Raw genomic sequence first — 16,294 nt, 5'->3', positions numbered from 1 at the left:
CTGTTTTGGTATTCTCCACTGAACACTGCCGGGCACACAACCGGTGCCCAAGGACTGACTGTCACGTGTCTCAGAATACCAGCCTCTACCATGGATGTTCATGAGAGCGGAAGCTAGAATTTTGTTCCTCTGGTCCCCACTGTCCTCTCCCACCACCCCAAGTGGTCACCGCACCTCTGCTTCTCACAGAGTCCTGTCACAGACAGACATGCCCACACCTTTGTTACTTTGTTTTAAACTACGAACAAATTCTATGTGAGAGTCCCTAGTCCAGCCAGTGGCTCCCCCACCCGGCCTCCTGCTGTCTCAGGGTGGAGCCAGATCAATAGTCCTGAGTCTGAGGGTCAGCCCCCTCCCTCGCAGGGTTTCCCTGGGATCCCTAAGGGCTTCCCACTATGGCTGGCTCTTCCGGGCAGTGCGCAAGCCTCAGCTTTTGGGAATTGAAGCTACAATGACCTTTCTCTCCAATGTCCTCCTCACCCCCTCTTCAAAGAGAAAGATGGAGAATAACACCCCCACCCCCTGCCCCTTCTCCCCGCACCTGCCTTCCAAGGCCCTCTGTCACTCCTCTGCACATGCCCAGTACACTCAGCCCACAGTGTTCCCCTGGCTCACACCCATGGCAACCTGCTTGGCAACCCGGAGTCAGTTGGGCTGAGGCCTGAGTCCAACTGTCAAAAGGGGCCAAGGCTGAGGTGGAGGAGACTGGGCTGTGGGTAAGTCTTCCTGTGGGTTCAGACCTGTGGGCTGGAGCAGGGCAGACCCTCACGGGCTCTGCTGGGCAGGGGCAGCGCCATCGTGGGCCCTGAGTCACAGCTGCTGCCTCTGAGCAGGTAGGGAGGCCAAAGCCCTGGGACCTCAGCGGGCCTGGGGCTGAGTTGGTCCGACAGATGACTGGGTCGCGAGGGGAGTCTGGCTTGCGCTGGGGGTCAGTTTGTCACCAGGGTTAGGATTTGTGAAGCGAAGTATGGCCTTACCCTCGGAGGTCCCTACACTTTGGGAGGAAGGGGAGGAAAAACTAACATATGCATTGAGCTACGTATATGCCAGGTGCTTTCCATGTACTATCCCCTGAGCGGTAACAAGCACACAGGTGCGGTGAGCACGCAGGCCACAGGCTGTGAAGGGTTTAAAGCTGGCTTCTCCAAAATCACAGCTCTTGCTCTCTCCTGAACCGAGGTTCCCGAGGACACCCTCAGCGTCTGTGGGAGTGAGTGGGGCCGCAGAGAGGCTGCTGGCCCCTGGCCACTAACCGCTAACCTTGCCCCGGCCCGTGTCCTCCGCTGGGCTGTGGGGCTGCGACTCAGACAACCGTAGTGCTTGTTCTAGGTGGTGTCTCCGAAGGCCATGGAACCCTCCACAGAGCCTGGGGGGCCTTTGCCCAAGTACTGCAGCGTGGCCACCACCCTGGAGGCCCCTGCCTGGGCCGGCGCTGCTCCTCCCTGGAACCTGTCCTTCAGCTGCCCCTTTGCCCTCCAAGCACCCTGGCTCACCTGGCACAGCCCTCTCACCAGGTACCGATCTCTGCCTCTCGAGGAAGTGGTGTGCGTCTTCCTTTTTCTTCTCTGTCCTGTGGCTCTAGATCAGTGGTTCTCAACCTTTCTAATGCCGCGACCCTTTAATACAGACCCTCATGTTGTGGCCCCCAACCATAAAATTATTTTCGTTGCTACTTCATAACTGTAATTTTGCTACTGTTATGAATCGTAATGTAAATATCTGTGTTTTCCGATGGTCTTTGGCTCTACAGCAGCGGCTCTCAACCTGTGGGTCGCCATGACCCCAGTCTAAACTGTGCTCCCAGTGACCGCAAGGGCTGATCTGGCTTTTGTCCCACCTTGTAGCAGAGTGGCAGGTATCAGAGTTGGCATGTGGGAGAGAAGGCTCTCAGGCATCTCCAGTTACAAAGTTTCTAGACCATTTTTTACAAGTATTTTTTAAATATGTAATTTTTAAATTGATTTCAGAGAGGAAGGGATGAAAGAGAGAGAGAGAGAAACATTGATGGGCTGTTTTCTGCACACCCCACACTGGGGATCAAGCCCAGGCATGTGCCCTGACCAGGAATCGAACCATGACCTCCTCATTCCTGGGTCAGCACTCAACCACTGAGCCATGCCGGCTGGGCTCTAGACCATTTTATCATCCACCATGGACTTGCTCTGGCACCACGTGAGAAATTAGAGTTTCTGCCCCAATAGCTAAGCTGAGGTCTCCAGGCCCCTCCTCAGGTTCCCTCCGTTTATCCTGGCTTTTCCTGAATAGTATCCTCAGTCAGGTGCCTAAGAAGGGGAAAGGCACCTCAGCCTACAGGCACATTCCAGCTGTGTAAGTCCCAGGGATTCATGCCCATGCTACTCAATCCAGTCTGCCCAGGTTACGGACATGCCAGCTTGCACTCTTAATAGCCCCTTTCTTGCTTCTCCTGTGTGGGCCATCTCATCCAAAGCCAGCATTAAGCATCCCTGCATCCAGGCTCACCCGCAAAAGTAAACAGCTTCTTCAGAAACCCAAACCCTGACTCGACAATCATCTCACCCCTACCCCACCCCCGGCTGTGACCACAAAATTCCCACAACTAGCTTCTCCTTTATTCTGTCCCCACAGCCCCTCATTCGGCTCCTCTGTGCTTCCCCTACTCAATCGCTCCTTCCTCCCTCTGACCCACAGCGCCAAGCCACCTTACACATTCGCTCCTTTGTCATTTCCGTCCAAGCCTCCCCACCTCATCCTGGAATCCCACACACCCACTTGGTATGTACCTTCGTGGTACCCTTTTCCTGGTCCGCAATCTAATCTCAGAACCAAAATTAATTGAACATACCAAGGCTAACGATATTTTGATTACCCTGAAGCAATTCCCATCTTCAAACAATGGTTCCCTTCACTGTCCTCTCCTTCTGCCCAGGCTCACAGTTTATCTCCCTGGAAGTCCTCGATGGGCACTTTTTGTGTGGATTTCTGTTCCACGTAGCTTTATATGTCATACACACGCCATGGTGCTGCGCCGACCTGCCTGTGGAGCGTGTTTCTTTATGTTTTTAGGAATTGGCCTTCTCTACTCCCTAATTCCATTTGCTTTTTCCCAGATATGCATCGTATCAACCATGTCTCCCCACTGCTGACCCAGCACAGCAGGGGCCTGGCAGGCTGGGGAGAGTTGGAGATGCTGCTGGCACGTGGGTCCTGGCAAGAAGGGGACCCGATGGCTTTTATTACCGGGCTCAGATAAAGACTGCTCCAGAGGCAAGTTGTCTCTGTGACAACGGGCGTACATGTCCCTGTCCCTTCTCTAAACGGTGTGAGGAACCCCTGGGTCTGGTTTCAGCCGTGGTTGTGGGGAACCGTGTGCTCCCTGTGGTACTTCCTCATTCCAGATCGTATTCTGAGTGCTTTCTTGCCCACAGCTGGAGAGGCAGGGGGCTCTGCTTGTGGAATTTGAGGCTCCCCTTGTCACAGGCCCAGAGCTGCCAGCCCCACGGCAGAGCGTGGTCTTAGGAGAAGATGTCATCCAGTTCTCGCCACCCGCGGAATACTCACTGCAACCTGGGGACAAGGTGCTGGCGCCCTGGGAGCCGGATGGACAGCAGTATGGCCCTGCCACTGTTTTGGGCTTGGAGGCGAGAGGCCCCCAGAGAGGTAAGGGAAGCTGCTCTGACCTACCAGCCCCTGGAAGGAGCCAGCCTGGTGATCAGGCAAGAGGAGAGAGCAAAGGGTGTCTCTGTAGCTCAAGGGTCTTAGAGGCATTAAAAAAAAACACACCCAAAATCTTTGCCCTGGCCTGTTTGCTCAGTGGTTAGAATGTTGGCCCACAGACTGAAGGGTCTCGGGTTCGATTCCAGTCAAGGGCACTTACCTCGGTTGCAGGCTCCATCCCCCGCCCTGGCTGGGGTGCATGTGGGAGGCAACCAATCCATGTGTCTCTCTCTCAGATAGATGTCTCTCTCTCTGTCCCCCTCCCTCCCTTCCACTTTCTCTTAAACATAAAAAAATAAGTGGAAAAAAATAGCCTTGCGTGAGAATTAACAAAACACACACACTCAAAACCCTTACCCCCTCACTTGCTGTTTAATCCTGGGGGTGGTAACAGATATATAAATCATACCTTTCAGATTAAAAACTATTTTTTCATCAGGGTACAAGCGCTTAAAGCTACTACGTCTCTGTTGGTTAGCCAACCTAGGGCGGGTGCGGCGGGGTTAGCCTGGGTCACGCCAGTACGCCTGGCCTGTCCCCACCACGCTGTCCAGAGACAGGAACAGTTCCCTTCTACAGGGCTGACCAGTCTGCATCACTGTAATTCAGAGAATGAGAGGAGGAGGTTCCTCCTTCCCTTCCCCACCCAACGAGGCACTTTGGTTTTCACATGAAAATGGAGACAAGGAGGTGTGGTGGTAAAGATGGAGCCTCTAACCAGGCGAGGGATGCTCCCAGCAGGCCCCCTTCACCCCCCCCCCCCCGGGAGGAGTGTGCACGAGGAGGCAGGCAGAGCGGCGGGGCTGCGCTGAGTTTTGCCTTAGGGGGTAGGAGAACCCTTGTGCCATGATAGGGAAGTGGTGGTTGTACTAAAACGTTGCCATTTTCTATTATGCAGCATCTAAAGAAGAAATTACTGTTCACTTCTGGAATGGCAGGACAGCCACAGTGCCCTGGGGCAGGGTCTGGGGGGTGCCCCCTGCTGTCTGGAAGAGGGCTGTGGAGCGGCTGCACGGGCCTTTCACCAGCAGGCCCCCCACTACCCTCCTCTGGGCCCCTTGCTGCTCTCTGCTGGGGCCGGGCACTGGATATGTCACCCACGGGCTTCCACTGGGCACCCCGTTCCTGTGCCCTCCCTGCCACCCCCGCGCCTGCTGCCAGCTGCTGTGCCAGGGCTGCCCCGGCTGCTGCCCTTTGGCTGGACCCACCTGGTGGCCTCTCAGCAGGACCGTGGGGGCCATGGCCAGAGAACAACCAGAGGTGGAGCTAAAGCCCAAGGTGCAGCCTCTGCCCCTAGAGGCTCCCCAAAAGGAGAAAGTGGCCGTGCAGGCTCCCATGGCTGTTTCTTCCTCCTCCTCCTCCTGCTGCTCCTTCTCCTCTGAAGAGGGTTTGGAGAAAGATCTGGAGACGGGCCTCCCTCAGAGGCTGGTGGTGGACAGCACAGTCACCTCCGACCCCATCCCTTCTGAGAAGACTCGGAGGAGGCAGGCGGGCCTGGGCCAGCCCAAGTGGAGGTATTGGAGGAGGAACGGGCCTGAGCCGCTTCCTGGGAAGCCAGGTACACCTTCTTCTGAGGCAGGGCCGAGGCCCTTGCTCGTTCCCTCCCGCGGGTCTCTCAGGAATCTGAGCCATGTGACCACTAAGCTGGGGCTGGAAGTAAAACTTAGGAGTGTGGTCGTGTGGAAGGGGAGTCTGTGGTGAGAGGGAAAGGGTAGGTTTCCATTTAAGCAGTAAAGCCCAGCATGAAAGGCCGGGCTGATTTTTATGCAAAGGTTTGCATCCCTATTGAACAACTGTCCTTCCTCTCTCCCTCTCCGGACAGGGCACCACCATTGTCTGTTTGTACTGCCCTTCCCCCCGCCCCCACTTTGTCCTTGGAGGCCTAGATTTTTCTCCAGATGAATAGTCAAAATGCCTGCAGGTGTTGATAAGTCTTCCATGCCCTGAAAAGCAGAGAAACTATTTTTTAAACATTGGTCATCAGACCCTCCCCTCCAGAGGGCCCCTTTAATACGTCAGAAGCAGGACACTGCATTATGCTGCTTGTTCTTTCTCACTCGGAGGGAGGCAGTGTTCTTGCTGGCAGTCCGCAGTCACCCCCAGGTCTCTTCATCTTGAGCTAAGAAGGGGCTCTCCTTTAGGAACTGGGTCACTTGTTGCTCCTGGTAAAGGTAATTCTTGAAGCTGAACCATGAGAATCAGTGGACCTGTCTTCTGCCAGGACACAATCCTGCACCCAAAGCTCTGGAGTGTATGCCTGAGATGGGGTGTGGAGAAAAGGGGGCCACATCCAGCCCTAGGAACAGACAGGGTACTACATACCACAACTAACTAAACAGTGTGTGCCCAACACCAGAGCTCTTCCTTCTCCCTCCAGACTTTGTATTCTTTAAAGGAAATGTGCGGTTTTGTCTCCTAACTGTGCCTGGCAGCCATCAATACTGATGCTGACAGTCAGTCTTGGGCTCCACCTCAGGATCTGCCTCTTACCAATCCTCTTGTATGGGTCCCTCCGCGCTCCACACGTATTACTTTCAGGTACAGGCAGTGAGGTTCCTGTTCAATCCTAACCTAGCGATCCTGGAAAAGCCAGACTGTTGGCTGCCGGAAGCTACATTGCTCTTCTCCCTTGCTTGTGGTTAAAACAGGATTCAATCTGTAGTTTTAAAAGTCAGGAGGGGATGGATTTCTTTTCAAGTATCCCTTTCTTTCTTTTTTTTTTTTTTTTAAATATATTTTATTGATTTTTTTACAGAGAGGGAGGGAGAAGGATAGAGAGTCAGAAACATTGATGGGGGAGAAACATCGATCAGTTGCCTCCCGCACACCTCCCACTGGGGATGTGCCCGCAACCAAGGTACATGCCCCTGACCGGAATCGAACCCGGGACTCTTCAGTCCACAGGCCGACGCTCTACCAACTGAGCCAAACCAGTTAGGGCATATCCCTTCCTTTTTAGATATTGCCCTATTCCTCAGGAAGTCACAGCCCCTGCCCCACTCAACCTCTGAACTTTTCCCCATCAGCTTAGGATCTCCTCTTTGTGATCAGTGTGAGTGGTAAGCTCCTTCAGCTGGTGGTGATTGGTTACCTTTGCTTCCGCTACTGGCTGTTTTGAAAAATTGGTTTGATAACTTCTATTCAATGCCAAACCTGGTGATCAGATACAACCTTCCTCAAAAACATAATAGCCAGAAATGATTAACAAAATCTATTTCTTCTTTAAATATAGAGAACAGTGCTAGGAGCTTATAGGTAGTGAAGAGATTCTGTGATCCTTGGTAGAGTTGTACTCAGGTCGTCCAGACTAATCCCATCAGAACGGTGGCATCTTCAGCACACCTCACTGAGTTTTGGGTTTAGGCAAAAGATGCTGCAGCATCCAGAAAGAAGAGAAGGGCCACAAGCAGCAGAGAGAACAAATGGCAGAAGTGGGGGACACCAAGGAGCTGGTCCTGGAAGCAACCAATGCAAAGCCTCTACAGACCCTGCCAGACAAAGCTGGACACGGGAAACTGGGTCAGGGGACCCCTGTGACACGTCAGAGACACCGGAATGCCTTAGACTAAAAGCCCTGAGGATCTAGGTAAAGCAACATGGCAGGGAAGGGGCTGCTTCCTTTCTTGTGTGTGTGTGTGTGGTGTTGTTTTTTTCAGTTTCAGTTGACATTCAATATTATATTAGTTTCAGGTATACAGCACAGTGGTTAGACAATTATATAATTCCCGAAGTGATCCCCCAATACGTCTAGTACTCACTGGCACCATGTATAGTTATTACAATATTATTGACTATTTTCCCTATGCTGTACTTTATATCCCCGTGACTATTTTGTAACTATCTTGTTTGCACTTCTGAATTCCTTGGGAAGGGGCTTCTTAAGGACTCCTTCCAAGGTTCTTTGACCTCTTGGGGTCATATCCCCTTTGAAAATAAAGCCCATGGCTCCCCTTTCCAGAAAAATGCACATACCTATAATTTTAAAAAAATGTTTTTATTGCGTTTAGAGAAAGGGAGAGGGAGAAAGAGAAACATTCATGTGAAAGAGAAATATCAATTGGTTGCCTCCTGTATGCATCCCAACCAGGGATTGAACCTGCAATCTGGGTATGTGCCCTGACCAGGATTCGAACCATTAACCTTTCAGTGCAGGGGATGACACTCAACCAAGCCACACTGGCCAGGGCGCCCAGAATTTTGCATGTAATTTCAAAAGGCTTACAGAACCTACAAAGGTCATTATAAACTTCTTGGGGGGTGCAAGGATCTCCATTTAAATGACCCCTTATTTGGTGATGGGCATGGGTCTGCTTTCCTAGGCCCCATGTCCATGGGAGTCTGTTTCTGACTAGGAATGCTAACATAGCTCTACTTAAAATTTCGATTCATCACATAAAATGCTGGCATTTTTTCCTGAGGAAAGACATGTTCAAAATGAGATGAATAACTAAACTGAAAGGTGCAACAATACTGTTGGTGTGGTAGCTTACAAGTTAAGGACACATCTATGACTCTTTAAAATCAGTGACTTTTGATTCTTAAAATTACATCAGCATACGACCCTCAGGATTCTTTCTCTTACAGGAAGCAAAGGAGAGTGAATACCTGAGGAAGAGTTACAAAGTGGCTGGCAAAGCCTTCAGTGATAGAGTGCAGGCCACAAATGACAGTCGCATAAGCAGCAGCATCTTCACCCCTTTTAAGACTTCCCTGCAGACAGGCGTAGGAAGGCACCTGTTGTAAGAGCCACAAGGAGAGCTGCCGGCCCGGCCAGGTCTCCCTGCCTGGTGAGATGAGCGTGAGGATGCTGTTCCACAGAAGTCACAGGTCGTGGTCAGCCTGCTTTGGGCAAGTGTATCCACAGCCTCTCTGCCACCCTTTCTTATAAAGCCTACAATTGTACATGAATGACATTTTGTTGCTCTTAATACCAATAAAAAGGAATTCTCTTTATTTACAAATCTTTCCTTTTATTATAATAATTATCCTTTACTTGTAAAGCAAGCAGTAAAAACTATTCAGACAGCATCATTATTACTTTCAGGCAGAAGAGGGTGAGAGGTTAAAAACTTTTGAGGTTAAAATAGGCACTGAAAGAGACAAGCTCCAGGTCTCAGAAAGGCTGACCTTAAGATCAGGGTTAATGTGTGAATATTAACAGAATCGTATGGTGGCTTTATTCTCCTAAAGGCAATGTGATGGTCAGCATCAGATGGGGAAAACCAAGTCCACACTTTGTCCTGAATCAACAACCACCACTTGAGTCTTCTTGGTTAAGTCATTTGCACCCACAGTGACAGAATAGGTCCCTGGATATACTTCTATGTAGAGGTCCTTAGAGATGTTCTCAGCCTGGAAGGAAAGCGGATATTAGCGGTTTAGAGATTTTATATCCCAATGCCCAGGGCACCTCCACCAGGCTTCCTTTGTGTGCCAGAGGCCGGATGGAAGAAAGCATTCCTGTGGGAGATGGAGGTTCTGTTTTCAAGTCTCAGCCACATAATAGGACTATCCTTTAGGTAAGTCCTGACCTCTCCTTCGGCTTGTTTCCTTATTCTAAGACTTCGGTAATACCTACCTCACATGTGAGAACACTCTGTAGATGCTCAAGTGTTATAGGAACATGAGTCATAAAAGGAACACTCTAGCTGGAGTAGAAAGATAAGAATTAGAGGAAAAGACTAAGGACATAGTTTTTGGGATCAAAAGCAGACAGTGGCACTTGTCACACAGCTGAGCAGTAATGGCAAGGCACCTTGGAGTGATGAGAATCATTCTTTTTCACTGTGTTTTGCTAAATTCATTTTTAGGACAGGGAAACATTTCCTTTCCCCTAAAGCTGGGAATACTACAAGTAGATTCCTTTCTGTCATGCAGCAAGTCAGCTGGCTGGCAAAGCCCTCCCTGGGCAGACTGGTTCTCCTATGGTGCAAGAACACAGGAGGCTGGAGTAAAGGGAAAGCTTTAGGTTTGGAGCTGAGCTGAGCACAAACCTCCAATGACAGACTTCATGCAAGGTGGGGAAGTGGGTCACGGCAGGTGTGCAGGCAGTGCGGTCTTAGCTCAGAACAGAGCTGTCATTAAGAGCCCGGCTCTTATTCCTCAGCTGGGATGCCATTCATGCTTACTCAGTGCTCAGAAGGAGCTGCAGGCAGAGCTGTCACTCCCACCACGACACTCAATGGGGGAAACCAAGCCCTGGCCAGCAAATTCCACTAGGAGGATAAATGATAATTTGTATACTTCCTCCCCTCCACATGACAGATTTGAAGCCAATTTTTCTCAAAGCTGCTTTATGTTATATCCTTTCACGTTTACCCGTTACTGCAAAATCAGGGGTCTAGTATAATTTAACAGATGTGAATGTATGGGACAACGCCACAACTATTTATTGGTTATCAACTATGTAAATAAAAGTAGGTTTCAGAAAATACAGCTGTATCAGAATTGCAGAAAGCCAAGGACGCCTCGTTTGTCCCGATAAAAGGAAACCTGGGGGGTACGATCGGCATCTGTGCTTCCCACACCGTGAACATCTGGAAGATTAGAGTTACCAAAAGCCAGCAGGTTTTGGAGGCATCTAAGCCTAACTGCTTGCATTTGTACTAGAAGCAGAATATGTTTAGTTGCTAAATTCTAGTATATTCTGAATCCTGGCTAGCACACTGTAGACAAACAAAAACTAAACAAATGATTGCAGCAACATGCTGGAGTTCCTTCCCTCAGAATCCAGCCCTGGCCAGTTCCAGATTTCCTGAATTTATAAACTAATGAGCACTTTATCCTAAAAATGAGAAACTCGTCCCTCTATGCTTTTACAGAGAAATAATAGTGGAAAATAGGAACAAGTCCCTTCAAATGTTTTGGAACCTGATCTAACCAAGTGTGTATGTTTCAGAATTGTAGTGATGGTATTCACTGTGTAAGCAGAGGGGTCAGGCTGCTCCTGCTGCTCCAACAGATGGTGGAATTCCAGCAGGACCCACCAGCCCAGCTGAGCTGTAGGAACTGAGATGTGAATACTTCGCATTCTTTCCAACCACAACTATGAGTCCAGGCACAGAGCACCCCTGAAGCTTCCAGTGGGGGAAGGATATCAAGGAAACATTTTACACTGAACCACAATGAGTGCACTCTGCACAAGGATAAAAACATTCCAACATGAAAATACTGCGGGCCCAGTACAAAGAGCTCTAGAGTCACCAGGTCAACTGGTTCATGAAATGGCCGTGTGGGGAGGCCAGCGGGGACAGCAGGAGCTCCGTACTCACAGGCTGGGGTGCCTCTAGTGTACACTCTGTGGCTGGACAGATGCCTCCGAAACCAAGGGGCGTTTCTTGTCTCTGGAGAAACAAGCAGAAACATTAGTGCCCAGGCTCTGACTTCTGGATAATAAAGAGAAATCTTCTCCTACCTTATGAGGAACTAACCATTGTTCCATCCATTTTTCTAAGTTGTCACCTAAATTATTAAGGCTTTTCATGAATCCTGTGGGGCATTTTTAGATGTTCACCATGATTATTTTTTATCCTCCTTGGGTTTTGGAGTCAGAGAAACCCGAGTTTGAATCCTATGTCTGCTCTTTGCTGAGAAGCACAGATTAATTTCTCTCAGCCTTGCTTTCCTCATCAATAACATGGGGGCACTAGATTTCAGGGAAGATTTAAAGTGTAAAAGTGCCTGACACTTAACAGGCTCTCAGAAAATAGATTATTTACTGTGCTTGTCTTGAGAGTGGGGCGCTAGTAGGGAACAGGCTGATAAAGTCAATTTCCCTTAGAGACACCAACTCACATTTATAGGAAAGAATGGGAGGGATAGGAATGAATCTCGCTCACATGTAACCCCCTTATCGTCAGGCCAGAAAAGGGGAGCCAGGGTTCGGGCTGTGGTGTTACTCCTCATATCTCAAGGCCGGGGAAACAGGAGGGACTTTCAGTGTGCATCCAGCTCTCACTCTTATCCCTGTGGTCACACTTCCATTCTTTCCCTGAACTCACAGGCCAGAGAAGTCAGAGATCCAACTGTGGATTGGACTCTGGATTTAAGTTCACTATCTTTGAGTACAACTAGGAGTTTAAAAACAAAAACAAAACCATCTACTCTCCTCAAAAACAACAACAAAGGATTCCTGTTGAATCCGTTTAACAAGTAGAATATTTGTCTTTCCCAGAATGACGTGTGGTAAAAAACAAGTGAGTTTGTAGTGAGAGGCCTGTGATATTATCTTTAGGAAAAGTATTTCGTTACAGAGACATCCTTCTTGAACTTTCTTTTTTTAAAATTACCAAAGACATGACAGGTGTCGCTGCTTAAGAGTAAAATATGTTTTTATGAAAAATCTCTTTCCTATCCCTACATGTAGAAGAGGATATCTGAAGCTCTTTTCATTAACCTGCCCAAGAATCCCGTGGCCCAGGATTGCAGTTTCATCGGAAGATCCCACGGTGGCATCGGTCTTATATTTTGGACATGATCATGGCTGTTAAGTTCTCAAAGACTGGGGGTTGAGACATTTCTGTTGAGCACTGTAATGCTGAGTCACACAGGCATCCAATAACATAGATCCAGCAGGAGCTCCCTGACCTGGGGTCTCCCACCTTGGGAGGCTGGGTGCACAGCACAGGACATGAGGATACACACCTGGCCATTCCCGAGGTCTGAGCACAAGTGCAGCTGCGACTTCCCTCTGTGATAACGATAGACATGGGTTGCCCCTCCTTCCTCTGGCACAGATGAATAATATTTCTAGAGAAGTAACATGAAAGATGTTGGGTAACCAAATAGATAAATTCTTAAAAAACTGTTACTTGGGCAAAATATGGTTAAGAAGGGAGACAAAAGAGCAAAGGTAAGTTACCTGCCTGCTCGACAGGCCTCTGAGTCATCTAACAAATCTTAGCCCGTGTAAAGTGGCTGCAGAGAAGGAAGCTGCATTTGGCATCACTTTGCTGCCATCTGCTGCCTCTGTAGGGCAAGAACTCTGGCCAACTAAAGCTGGGCAGGGCCATGCTCTCTGCCAGCTTAAATAATTTTCTTATCTGTGCCCCCATGTCAAATACACATGCCCTTTCACCTCCTCTCATGACAAGTTCTAATGAACAGTTCCGTGTTTATTGTCTAAGTCTCAGACAAGGACAAGGGAAGAGAGGGGTGCATCTCCTTGAGATGTGGAAATACAACAGGAAGTGTAACATAAATCCAAGAACAATGCAGTCAGTTCTCCCCTGTGGAGGAAGAGGGTGAGGTCTCCAATTTAAGGAGAATAATCCAAAGGATCAGAAAGCAATTACATTTTTCTTGTCTACTTCCTTTTTCCCCTTGAAGTTAACCTTAGATGTGCCCTTGATTATGACTAATGATGAGGACATCACTGTGTTTTGAACACAGTGTAGGGTCAGCATTTAAGGCATGAGACCAAAAGAATGAGAAGCAGGGGAAAGCACTTCAAGACCTGGGTCTAATGATGTACCTTAGGGGCTACTTCAACATTGTGAAGGCAAACTCAGAATACTGTTCTGAATTCTATCTCGGAAAGCCAAAGGGTTCTGAGGCTCCATTCCATAATGGATACTTGAACTGAAAACCACAATGAAGAACACCAATTTGCTAAACCTCAAACCAAAGACAAATATTATTCCTTTTACTGAGCCATGAACCAAAGTTTAAGTTGGTCACTTTATAGTAGAGCCCAAGTTATGAATTTTTCTAAAACCATTTAACAGAGGAACATAAAAATATTCTCTGAACTCACTGGTTGGAATCCTGTTCTTGGGAGTCACAAGGATTTTATAAAAGATGTAGAAAGATTAGTGATTTTTTGAAATCTTAACATATTAAATTGAAAAGCAGGACAGAAACAAGGTATTCTCCTCCTTCTCCCTTACAGACCAGCATCCTTACAACCATACTGGAATCATAAAAAAGTTAAGGGTGGAAGAGACCCAGAGTCTGTTGTAATTCTTAGATGATAAAGAGTGCCTTCACCCTAACCGGTTCGGCTCAGTGGATAGAGCATTGGCCTGAGGACTCAAGGGTCCCGGGTTTGATTCCAGTTAAGGGCATGTACCTTGGTTTCGGGCACATCCCCAGTAGGGGGTTTGTCGGAGGCAGCTGATTGATGTTTCTCTCTCATCAATGTTTCTAACTCTCTCTCCCTCTCCCTTCCTCTCTGTAAAAAAAATCAATAAAATATATTTAAAAAAATAAAAAAAGAGTGCCTTCCATGCAGGTGATTTCCTTGAATGTTGGCTGGCCTGCCTCCACCATTCCCTCAAAGTACTTAAAGATGACGTTAGTATATAATTTTGAGAAGAGGGTCTTAAAAACCCTTGCTCAGACCTGACCGGTTTGGCTCAGTGGATAGAGCATCGGCCTGCAGACTGAAGGGTCCCAGGTTCGATTCCGGTCAAGGACATGTACCTTGGTGGCGGCACATCCCCAGTAGCGGGTGTGTAGGAGGCAGCTGATGGATGTTTCTCTCTCATCGATGTTTCTAACTCTCCATCCCTTTCCCTTCCTCTCTGTAAAAAATCAATAAAATATTAAAAAAACAACAAACCCTTGCTCAGCCATTTCAATGAATGGTACCAAAAATCCTAAGTCCCTCATGCTACAATTTATGATAATTTCTGATGTTCGTTTCTCAGTGGAAACAAAGAAAGAGACAGTAAAGGCTGGCAAGGATTTGAGAGACCTTCATTTTTTTCCATGGGGAAGGGAAGGGTGACTAACTGGCCGAAGGCATCATAGTCAGTATGTGGCAGAACCTGGATATGATTCCTGGGAGGCTGCTCCTGCCATTAAGCCACACATCTTCTGATGAGGGTGCTGCATCTGTTCCACAGAACCACCTTTGTGGCCACCAAGCAATACAGACCCACAGGGGCCTAATTAAAAACGACATTACCAGGCACTTGAAACAGGTTAAATTCCTAACGTAGGGATTATGTTTCGATACATTTTGAAAACAGAGAGGCTCAGTTCCAGTTTATGGTGACCCTACTGATTATTTTTAAGACTCAATGTCAGAAGTGTTAAAAACGGCAAATATTTGGATTTGATTGTTTTAGAATTCAGCAAATAAGCTTTTTCCCTCCTAAAAGTCTGAAACAATAGTGAGAGCAGAGACCTTTTCTGACTTGTTCACCGCTGTATCCTCAATAACAATTACTGAATGCATTCAAACAAATATTTGTTGAATGAATTCTAACATGGATTTATCACCTGGTTTAAATCCCTGAGTGATTATAATCCGCCCACAAAGACGGGGCAGTGTGAACTGGTAGTCTCCAGATTCTCCCTAAATTCCACAAAGACCCACTTTGTGATCCATTACCAGGCAGAACGGGGCATGGCTTCAGCTTACACCAACTTACCCCACACTGACTTGAAGTATAGTCCATGAATTCAGCCATCGTTCTGAAAGAAGCACTGAGAGATGGGCATCTTTCTTCTCTCTGTTTGAATAAATGGCAAGTCACAGGTGAGATCTGGTATTCCCTACTGGAGAGTGAAGTCATTTAGGGAATAGCTTCCTTTTTACTTTTTGAAAGGCTTAGAAACTTTAAGTCAGTAAGAAGGATCTTACTGAGAAAGAATTCCAACTCCACAAGGAATCCATAATGTGACATGCAATTTACCCAGGACAAAGACTGGTTTGCGGGCTTTCTTCTAATATCAGATGGTAGCAAGTAATAATTTTTTTAAATAAGTAACTAACCAGGGCTGAGCAGCATCTTAAAGCTACCCAATAATGATCTGTCAAATGTGAAGAGTTTTCAAAGGGCTTTTCCGTTCGTGTCCTCATACTTCACAGCTTTCGCCAAGAACAAGATCCCTCAGCTGCTTCCGTGTGGCCTGTGCCCCGGGCCCAGCGGGCCACCGCCGAGCGAATGAATGGGCTGATCCCCGACACAGGAGCCCTCACCTCTCCTGGGAGAAGGCGCTGGGGGCCGGCCGCGGGCCATCTTTCTCTGTAGGGCCGCTCCGGAAAAATGCCCCCCACGTTGCTTTTGGCAAGCTCCAGAGAATGCCAGTCCACTGCCCTCCTCTTAGCCCGCTCCAGCACTTCTTGACCCAGCCTAGCCGAGCGCTGCAGGGAACGCCGGTCCATCCCGTTCAGCGCCGCGACCGCCAAATAGTTCTCCATGTCTACCTAAGTGGGTACATACACACACAGAAGGGCGGGTCAGCCTGCTGCCGCGACCCGGCTCCAGATCCGGGTCGGAGCCGGGGCCTCAACCTCCCCAGCGACCAGCGCTCCCGGCTCCGCCCCCCACGCGTTATCCAGCGGCTGCCGGGTCAGGGCGAGCCGGGGCGCGCAGAGCCCCTCCATTTCTGTCTCCCCCTGCCCTCATAGGAAGCCCTCACCCAGCCCATCTCTCAAGGCGCATGCGCTCCACGCTTGGGCGGGCGGGGGGCGGGGCCTGGAGCACTCAGCGCCGGCGCAGCAGGAGGTTGAAGGAGGTGGGGCGGAGCGGTGGGACGCCGGCCATTGGTGGGTGTCGAGAGGCGGGGCGCGCGTTCTACGCCGGACACGCCTCCTGCGTGCGGTCCACGGCCCCTGCGTGGGGTAGTGGAGCAAGAGGCAGAGCGC

The 16,294-nt window shown here is 49.0% G+C and overlaps 3 protein-coding genes across 4 annotated transcripts in view; 2 read left to right on the top strand and 1 right to left on the bottom strand.

Annotated features, from left to right (window-relative positions):
- Nucleotides 1-8,654, top strand: part of TMEM9B (TMEM9 domain family member B) — a 35,667-nt gene extending 27,013 nt beyond the window's left edge. Inside the window, exon 6 of the mRNA XM_080641063.1 lies at nucleotides 8,281-8,654. The gene's annotated coding sequence lies outside the window, so the exon portion shown is untranslated. The remainder of the gene's footprint in view (nucleotides 1-8,280) is intronic.
- LOC308233956 (uncharacterized protein C11orf16) lies at nucleotides 1,348-8,390 on the top strand (the record flags this gene model as incomplete). The annotated part of the gene is made up of 6 exons (XM_080641058.1): nucleotides 1,348-1,514; nucleotides 3,090-3,246; nucleotides 3,408-3,639; nucleotides 4,595-5,254; nucleotides 7,060-7,282; nucleotides 8,281-8,390. The coding sequence occupies 5 exons, from the start codon at nucleotides 1,348-1,350 to the stop codon at nucleotides 7,263-7,265; spliced, it is 1,422 nt and encodes a 473-aa protein (XP_080497184.1). The 3' UTR covers nucleotides 7,266-7,282; nucleotides 8,281-8,390.
- AKIP1 (A-kinase interacting protein 1) lies at nucleotides 7,679-16,113 on the bottom strand. 2 transcript variants are annotated; one of them, XM_080641059.1, is made up of 6 exons: nucleotides 16,069-16,113; nucleotides 15,626-15,853; nucleotides 15,075-15,155; nucleotides 12,340-12,444; nucleotides 10,968-11,039; nucleotides 8,626-9,048 (listed from the first exon to the last, which is right to left on the bottom strand). In XM_080641059.1, exons 1-6 carry the CDS (start codon nucleotides 16,075-16,077, stop codon nucleotides 8,905-8,907), a joined length of 639 nt encoding a protein of 212 aa, XP_080497185.1. In that variant the 5' UTR covers nucleotides 16,078-16,113; the 3' UTR covers nucleotides 8,626-8,904. The 2 variants fall into 2 exon arrangements, with proteins under 2 accessions (XP_080497186.1, XP_080497185.1); XM_080641060.1 differs by lacking the exon at nucleotides 10,968-11,039 and having other exon boundaries at nucleotides 7,679-9,048.
- Between the last annotated feature and the right edge of the window lie 181 nt (nucleotides 16,114-16,294).

The sequence above is a fragment of the Plecotus auritus genome, assembly GCF_963455305.1.
Source record: "Plecotus auritus genome assembly, chromosome: 9".
Lineage (NCBI taxonomy): Eukaryota > Metazoa > Chordata > Mammalia > Chiroptera > Vespertilionidae > Plecotus > Plecotus auritus.
The sequence above is the reverse complement of the archived record's forward strand: the minus strand, read 5'-3'. Positions and strand labels throughout refer to the sequence as shown.

Coding starts and splice junctions, on each gene's coding strand:
- AKIP1 (XM_080641059.1), bottom strand. Junction 12,445..15,074: donor ATACTTCAAGTCAGTGTGGG/GTAAGTTGGTGT, acceptor TTACTTCTCTAG/AAATATTATTCATCTGTGCC. Junction 11,040..12,339: donor CAGACCTCGGGAATGGCCAG/GTGTGTATCCTC, acceptor TTGTTTCTCCAG/AGACAAGAAACGCCCCTTGG.